This window comes from Callospermophilus lateralis, chromosome 3 (genome assembly GCF_048772815.1).
Source record: "Callospermophilus lateralis isolate mCalLat2 chromosome 3, mCalLat2.hap1, whole genome shotgun sequence".
NCBI classification, from domain to species: domain Eukaryota; kingdom Metazoa; phylum Chordata; class Mammalia; order Rodentia; family Sciuridae; genus Callospermophilus; species Callospermophilus lateralis.
This window is the reverse complement of record NC_135307.1, coordinates 184,435,560-184,444,268: the sequence shown is the minus strand read 5'-3', so window position 1 is coordinate 184,444,268 and position 8,709 is coordinate 184,435,560. Positions and strand designations below refer to the sequence as shown.

At 52.4% G+C, this 8,709-nt stretch overlaps 1 protein-coding gene across 9 annotated transcripts in view; it reads right to left on the bottom strand.

Annotated features, from left to right (window-relative positions):
• Nucleotides 1-258: 258 nt before the first annotated feature.
• Pkig (cAMP-dependent protein kinase inhibitor gamma) overlaps nucleotides 259-8,709 on the bottom strand; it is an 87,779-nt gene continuing 79,328 nt past the window's right edge. For 8 of the 9 annotated variants that reach the window (XM_076849128.1, XM_076849130.1, XM_076849127.1 and 5 more), the window contains 2 exons: nucleotides 5,265-5,438; nucleotides 259-1,002 (listed from right to left, as the gene is read on the bottom strand). In XM_076849128.1, the coding sequence (XP_076705243.1) occupies nucleotides 923-1,002; nucleotides 5,265-5,415 (231 nt within the window). In that variant the 5' untranslated portion in view covers nucleotides 5,416-5,438 and the 3' untranslated portion in view covers nucleotides 259-922. The remainder of the gene's footprint in view (nucleotides 1,003-5,264; nucleotides 5,439-8,709) is intronic. The other variant, XM_076849135.1, reaches the window with a different exon arrangement.

Sequence of the window (8,709 nt, the reverse complement as noted above, 5' to 3'; positions counted from 1 at the left end):
CAAGGCTCCCACACTCCCACTCTACTCTAGGATTCAAGGGGAACATGCTTTCAGGTTCTTGAAGCCGTGAATGGGGTGAAAGAGGGTGAGGCAGAGGAGGACTCATCAGAGGTCACCACCTAGGAGTGTGCTGGCAGCCACATCTTCTCAGTAGCTCACTGGGAGCCTGGGTGGCAAGGGAGCCCAGCTGACTGCAAACCCTGGGAATCAAAGCTTGCTCCTGCTTTGCTGTTTAAAAAAGAGAGTACCTGAAACAAGTCACACAAATCATTATTTATTTCCTGGGGCCTAACTGTCACTTATCTTGGTAAAAAGGGCACAGAATTGCTCATTTAGTTTTGAGCCCAAATTTCTCTAAAACCGGATCTGCGAAGCTCCGTGTGGGAAAGCCCAGAGCAGCACAGATGGTCAATTGAGCTTAAGATGGCTTCCAGAAAATGTGCAATGATTGTCGGCTCCCTTTCTCTCTCCTGAAAAAGGTTTGAAGTTTTTAAAAAGTTTAAAAGTATTTTTTTAAAAAAGGATAAGAAGGTCTTGACTGAGAAGGCTGGGGTTGGAAAGGAGGGGTGCTGGGTGGGATATGGTCCCTGTCCAGGCCCCCCTGAAAGAAGTGTGCCCATGTCGACTGCTCCCAGGTAGGCAGGATCTGGCCCATGCCCAGTGCCAGCTGAATAAATAACACCCCATGGGCACAGTGTCTCCAGATGTGCCTGGGCTCAGTGAGGAGGAGGGGGACAGGTTGGAGCCCAGGGGTGTGGGCAGAGGGCTTGTCCAGAATAGGGGCCGCGGAGGCCTCTGAGGGGCCTCTCAGGCTAGCCTGTCTGGCCTGGGACATGGGCTCAGAGAAGAGGTTGGGCCAATGCCAGGGTTCACTCTGTAGGGGACAGCAGGCTTTCTCCAGCCTCCATGGATGAGGCTGGACTCAAGGTGAAGCGGTCCCATCGCTGCTTTCAGGTGGCTTGCCGGCCTCCTTGTCTGCGGTGCTGGCCTCTGCCTGACCTTCTGGAGGAGAGAAGGAAGAGTTCATTTTCTCAGGCACTTTTACACACATGGAAAGCACAGAAGGGAACGGCTGGCAAGCTGATAATGGCGACTAGCCCAGTGGAGTAGGATGAGGATGATGGTGGCCAAAGGGGACTTCAGCCTGCTCTGTAATATCTTATATCTCACCACATAAATGCAGTGTCACTAGTGAAATTAAAATTCAATTCGAGCCAGGTGCGTGGTGGCGCACCCAGTGGCTTGGGAGGCTGAGACAAGAGGATTGAGAGTTCAAAGCCAGCCTCAGCAGTGGTGAGGCACTAAGCAACTCAGTAAGACCCTGTCCTTAAATAAAATACAAAATAGGGCTGGAGATGTGGCTCAGCGGTCAACAGCCCCTGAGTTCAATCCCTAGTACCATCCCTGCCCCCAAAAGAAGAAGAAGAAAAGGTCAATTAGAGGTCAGGATTGTGCACCAGTGCTAAGAGCACAAGACAAAAGGCTACTGAGGGTCAATGCACCTGCGCAGTTTCCCAGAGGGAGCAGGTGCCAGTACAGGTGCTCAGCAAATGGGAGCTGGTCCTGAAGGCACTGGACCAGGCCAGCTGAGGAGTGCCAGGGATGGCCTGCATCATGGATTGGGGGTCTGATGGCACATCCTGGTGTGCCTCACACTGCTGGTGACCTCCCCGATTCCCTCACCCCATCCAGCTAGAATCCTGGGCTGGGTGGGGATGAAGGCAGCAGCAGCCTAAGGAGCCACTTGTGCCATGAGTCGGGTGTGAGCTGGGTCTCCTGACTCCCAGCTGCTTTTGTCGCACTGTGGAAAGTGGGAGGGGAAGGCCCTGCCAGCACCCCCTTCACCAGCAGTGGAGGTGAAGTACCATTCACTCCCAGTACCCCCAGTCTCTGTGTCCCCGCTAGCAGGGGCCCACACGGGGCTGGTGTGCATGCAAAGCTCAGTCAGTGGTGCAGTTTGTTCTTTTCAATATCGAATGAACCCAGGGCCTCCATGTGTTAGGTGAGTCCTCTACTACTTAGCTCTACCTCCAGCCCCAGTGACGAACTGTGAAAAGTCACCAGGTGCCCTCCAAGCTCACTAAGGGCCTGCACACAAATATAGTCCCATAGGACACACTTCCATCTAGGGCTCTCAGGCTAACCCCACCTGTGACTAAGGAGATCCCCACCCCCTCTAACTCTATGCTAAGTTTTGGGCTCTGCAGGCCACAGGCCCTTCCCCACACGATCCACATGGCGACCTGCAGGTGCAATTATGGTTATGATGCATGTGAAAAAATGTGGCTCAGAGAGGTGAGCTACCCTGCCTGGATCAGGGTGGAGAGCACCTGCGTGCTGCCAGAGCTGGTAAAATCCACCCAATAAGAACGCAGTGTTCTGCAGTCCACCAAGGCCAAGGTCTGCATGACCTCACCCTGCCCTCAGGCAGCTTCAGGACAGGAGTGCTAGTTAGGTGGTGACTGTGTGGGCAGAAGGTGGCTGTCTGGCTCTCCAGCCAGTTCTGACCTCTGCCCCCAGGTTCCCTTGCATCCTGTGATGGGATCTAACAAGGGCCTGGCCCTTCAAGGCTCCTCTGGCCTCCAGAAGCCTGACCAATTAGACGGCACTTTAGGTGACTTTTCTACCATGTGACGTCTTACTTGGCTCTGAGCTTCCTGCCCTGGCGAACAGGTCCCCCCTGTTCTCTGCTCTGCTATTCCTCTGCTGTGGGACCTCAGACACGTCACTTGATCTCTTTAAACTCTGCCTCCTGAGCTATAAAGCAGGATGGCAACACTCCACTCAGACCACAGGGGCTGGGGCTGTCCACAGTCATCTGGCATGTGGGAGTGGAATAGGCTCAACCATTGGTGGCTTTGTCTGTGCCAACGTTGGGTCCCTGGCCAAGAGAAGGTTCTCCAGCACTTCCTGTTGCACTAGCACCCCTGGCCTCCCTCAGGAGCAGCTGCAGAGTGGGATCAGGAATGCTGACCATGGAGGGTAGGCATTGGCTTCTCCATGCCTGGCCTGCTGCTTCTCTCATTATTAGGCAAAATAAGGAAACATCTGTGCTCTCTACATAGGAAATACCAAGAAAGACGGAAGGTTTGTGCACAGCTACTGCCTGGGCTAACATACATGAGCAGGCCCCAGACTTGGGGAGGCCGGGCAGTCCGTCCTGCAGCTCCTTCTCAGCCCTGGCTGCATATTAGCCTCCTGGAAGCTTTAAGCAGGAGAGGCTGCTCTGGGTCCCAGCATGGGCCTGTTGGGTCAGGACCTCTGGAGTAGTGCTTGGAGGCTCTGACTCAGTGAGTCCCGGGACTTAGCTCAGTCCAGACCCGCCTGATGACGCTGCTCACTGAGGCCTCCTGTGAGGGATCTTGGACAGTCACTCCTGCCTGGACTCCACTGTGAGTGCTTCACATTCTTACAATGTTCTGTCCTCGTGTCTCCTTCCCAAAGGTCAGTCACTCTGGCAGACAAATGTCATATACTTAAGGACCCAGACACTTCAAGGATTCTGAGTCAGACAGTACAGACCTTGTTAGAAGGACCTGGGTGCATGGCAGAGGCGCCACAAGGGCTGGAATAGGGGGGGTAGACAAAATTTACCAGAGCTGAGGGGGAGGACACAGAAGCCTTTAGGAAGCCCCTGGCAATGCGCCCAGCATGAGAGTTGAGCATGCTGTCCGTTCAGCTGGCGGGGAGCAGCCATTGAGTAAGCATCTTCCACGTGCTGACCACTGCCAGGCACCGCGAGCACACTGGAGCAGCTTGGTGAAGGGGTGCAGGGGGCAGCTGTGGTAAGGAGTCTAAGGAGGTTGCCCACACAAGGGGGCCTCTCTCTGAGGGGGATGTGGTCAGGCAAGGCCTCTCAGCAGAGCAGGTGTCTTCACAAGTGAGAAGCAGCCAGGCAGGGGAGGAAGGAAGAACCAGACAGAGGAGCTGATAGGGCAGTTTTGAAAACAAGCAGTACTTTCCTCTGGCTGGATAGGGAGGAAGTGAGAACTGAGGCTGGAGAGGGGCGCAGGATGGCAGCTGAGGTGGCGTCCACACCTGGGTAAGGCACTTGGGCCACATCACCAGGGAGAGCCTGCAGACCTTCAAACAGGAGGTGTGGGTACGTGGGGTTCCTGCAGCAGGGGTCAGGGGTTCTTTCTCGAGGTATAAAGACTATCAGGATGACCCTGAGCAGGCCACCCAGCAAGTTAATATGGTTCTCTGGGCCTCAGTTTGTCCACCTATAACATGAGAGTTAGGTTCTGAAGTCTTCTGTTTTGTCCCTGTAGGTCATTTCTACAGAGCAAGGCAAGACTATGGCTTCCTCCTGGCCTCCTCGCACCCACTCCCACGCCTCCCCCAGCTTGTTACTGTAGCCAGCAGAGTTCCTTCTAACCATCCTATAAGCATTGCCCTGGAGAGGTGGGTGCAGATAGCCCAAAGCTCCAATGCCCTGTGGGAAGTGATGTGATAGTCACGACCTTGGCCTTGGAGGTGCTGTAGAAGCCTTTTTCAGAGGAAAGGACCCTGGCCAGGGCAGGGGCCAGGGAAGGCTTCCCAGAAGAGCCCAGAGCAGACAGGTTGGACCTGAGCCCAGCAGGGTTTTCTGGGAGGATGGAGGGAGACACAGAGGAAGTGGAGTGTCCCAGACAATACTTGAATGGTGCATGTGACCTTTCCTCTGGGCCTTTCTTGGCCTGTGGTCACCAAGCACCTGCTGTGTGCCAGGCAGAACAGGCCCCTGCTATTTCGGAGCTGCTACAACAAATGAGACCTTGTCTGAGGGTGAGGAGAGTCACATGGCTGGGGAGGAGGCTTTAGCTGTTAGGGGCGCCTTTCGGAGCATCTGCCCTCTGAGCTTGGGACCAAGGACAAGAGGACAGCAGCCCCAGCTCCAGGAGAGGGGAGGGAGATGTTCTAAGCTGAAGATGGGTAGAAGGGACCCTGCTGGCTGTAGGGGTGGGCTGGAGGGTGGGGGAGTGGGTACAGGGAGGCCAGGAAGGCGGGTAGTGGCCAGCGCCCAGTGGAGAGAGCTGGATGTATCCTGGAGGAGAATGACAGGACCGGTGAGTGGACTGGGGAGAGGAAAGGGAAGTACCCTGGATGCCTGGCCAGGGAGTCTCTGGGGCCTGAGATGCTGGCACTGCCAACCTAGAGACTGGCTGGGTCTCTGCCACTGACTATCAGCAGGCCTGACTGGAGTGCAGCTGCTTCTCTGAGGAAGAGGGGTAATCTGGGACGTGGGTGCCAGCCTCTCCCCTGCCAGGACCACTGGATCTGACCTGCCCCCTCAAGTGCCAGCTCGCCCATGTCTGCAGCCAGCTTCCGCACGCTCACAGCCTCTGAGTCACCCTGGATGTCAGGGACGGCATTCCGACGGCCCGTCCGGTCACAGGAGATGAAGTCCGAGTAGGAGGACTCGACCTCCATCATGCCTGTTGCATCGCTCCTCGGGCCTGTGGGGACAGGGGGCAGGAGGGCAGAGGTGAGGCAGAATGACAGCTACTGCCTTTTTCACTGCAGACAGAGCAGAAAGCACAGAAAATACAAAGAACAAAATCAGCCACCTATAACCCCCGACACAGCCAACCACCACCACCATCTCAAAGAACACAGCCTTTATTCTAAGGAAACACTGACACACTTATCAGTATCATGTGCCAGGCACTGGCTAGGTACGGTAGATGTAGCAGCAAACAAGTTGGCCATGGTCCCTGCCCTCACAGGGCTTATGATCTGCCAGAGGCGGCACCCAACTACCCAGCACCTACATCAAAACCACAGTGCGCAGCCCTGTGAGGGAGAATGCAGGGTGCTGAAATGACTGCCAGGATCTGACCAAGTCTGGAGTTGGCAAAGTGACATGAACAGACATTTAGATGAAGAGTGAGAGGAAGAGCATCACAGAGAAGGAACATCTTCTCTGTGATGCACCTGTGAAGACTCTGGGGAGGGAGGGTATGGTGGGCTGAAAAGCAAAAGAGCCAGCAGGCTGGAGAATGGTGGGGCAGGGACACTGGGGACAGTACTGAGGTGAGCAGGGGTCAGACCACATCCGAAACTTGGACTCTGAGGGGTATCAGGCCAGACTCGGGGTTCTAGCTGGAGCTGGGCCTGGAAGGAAGGAAGTCGGGAGACTTCCGTGGAGTTCCGGTACAAGAAGACAGTGGTGGAGCAAGGCGCTGGCGAGGCCGACTTGAGATGTAATTTGGAGGACAAATCCATAATAATTATTGTTTGATGGGGAACTTAGGTTGCACCTGAATAAGTAGGTGGACAGCGGTGTGGCTTCCTCAACAGGGAATGTCAGCAGAGTATCTGGGGAGTGAAGGCGAGTTCTGGGGGTGACGTTAAGAGTTCTAGTTAGTGATGCCAACCTTGTATGGCCTGTGAGCCCTCCCAGAGGACAGAAGTAGATACAGGGACCAAAGGGGCTGGCGCTCAGAAGAAAGATGGGGTATAAAGGGAGGAAAGAGATGAAAGAAGAAATCATTACTACTGAGATGGGGACAACAGCCCTCGTGGTTGAGGAATAGCCTAGGAGTGAGAAGAAGACAGCCATAGCTGTAAAGAAGAGCCATATACGTTAAGAAGCATATGGCCCTGGGCTTGAAACACACCCCCCAAAAAAATTATCTGGGGATCATACTACACATTGTGTTTTATAGCCTATTCTTTGGAACAAAGACCTGACCCTCTCTGAGCCTCTAGTTCCCCATCTGTAAAACAAAAGCAGGGCCAAAATTCTGTGTAAGGCGATTCTCCTTCTATCCAGAAGATGGCGCACCTTGCATATCTTTCTTTGCTGCCTGAGGGGTGGGGGTTCAGGCTCCTCCTCAGCTAAAGGAATTCCCAGAGGCAGTTCCTTCTGTAGGTCACAGTTTCACTTCAACCCTCTCCCTACGGGGGAAAGTGCTCAAGTCTTCATATCAGGAGAATGGGCTGCTGTAATAATGGTAACAATAGCATAACCACCAGTCCAAATTATGAGGGCAATGCTAGTAATAGCAAAGGTAGTGTGACCAGGAATTTATGCTTTGTATACTTCACTTAATGGCTGGCACAGCGTCTGAGCTAAGTTTACAAGCCTGAATGGGAAGGGCCTCAGCAGACCCTCTGGGTCCTAGGCCGAGGCTCTGCTCCCCTTGTACCTGCTGCTCATGGGAAGGGTCTGACCCTGTCACGCCACTCTGTCCCCTGAAGCCTCGATTTCTTCAGCTCTTGTTCTCTGGTTAGAGTCAGCTCCATGAAAACAGGAAGCTTCTCACCATGCAAACAGACAGGACCAATCCCAGCAGCTGTGCTCTGGCTGCTCCATCCCTGCACCCTCTGAGCAGCACCTGGGGGAGAGCAGCTGCTCAATAACGGCTCCCAGGATCACATTTCATCTGTCTATCCATCCAGGCATCCATCCAGCCCCTCTGCCACCACCTCTCTAGGGATGATGGACTGACTGTCTCCACCTCAGGACCTGGGAAAGGCCTGCATCCTGCAGAGTGCTGCTCTTCTTGTCTGGTATCTCCAGGAGGATACCTTGGGATGGAGTTACAAGCTCATCTAAAAGGCTAGCCTCACTCCACGACAGACACCCTGGGACTCTGCCCCACCTGACCCTACAAGCTTCCCAGGACAGAAAGCTGCCCATCCTGGCACAGAGAGGGCACTATGACAAGCTCAAAGCCCAGTCCTGGAACACACCCACCAAGCCATCTGGAGCTTGCTCAGCTGCCCCCTCCCCATCTCTGCAGGGCCCTGGGAGTCCTCTGTTCCAAAGCACCAGTGTATCAGATTCTCATTTCTCTTACACATTTGTGCTCGTATGTGCTCATATTCTGCTCTTTAAAGTTAAAAGCAAATGGGAAAATAAAAGAAAGAATCCTCAGAATGGGATATTGTGCCAGCAAATGGTCACTCTCATTTTAGGGGTTTTGTTTTATTGTTTGGTGCTGGGGTTGAAACTCAGGGCGTCACACAAAGCAAATGGTTATTCTCAAATCCTGTCATTGAGAGTGTAAACTACAAAGGACTTCTTTAAAAATGGCTTAACAATAGGAAACAAGAAACCTCAACTTTCTTAATATCCTTGAGCCATTAAGTCAGTTTATAATAATTTATTATAAGAAAATAATCCCAGTTGTGCATGAAAATAAATGTACAAAGATGTTCATTGCAGTAATATTTAAAATTCCAGAACAACCAACTGTAAAATGGAGAAATATATAAATATGCTTATTTATATTCAAATGAAGTATCATTCAGGTATTATGATGTTTGTGAATTTTTGGGGGGGAGGTACCATGGATTAAACACAGGGGCGCTCAACCACTGAGCCACATCCCCAGTCCTTTTTATTTTTTATTTTGAGACAGGGTCTCACTAAGTTGCTTAGGGCCTTGCTAAGTTGCTGAGGCAGGCCTTGAACTTTCGATCCTTCTACCTCAGCCTCTCAAGCTACTGGGATTACAGGTGTGTGCCACCATACCCAGCAATATTTTTTAAAGATATGAGGAAATCTTCACATATATTGTCAAATGGAAAAAAAAGCCTCAATTGTACAATCATATATTTAAATTGAGTAATTTTTAAATCTTTTATATTAAAAATTTTTTTACATAAAAGCACTCATATAATTTTTAATTAATTATTGTGGTTCTGGAGACTGAACCCAGGAGCTCACACATGCTGTCATTGAACTACCTCCTTGGCCCCCAAATAATTTTTGACTAT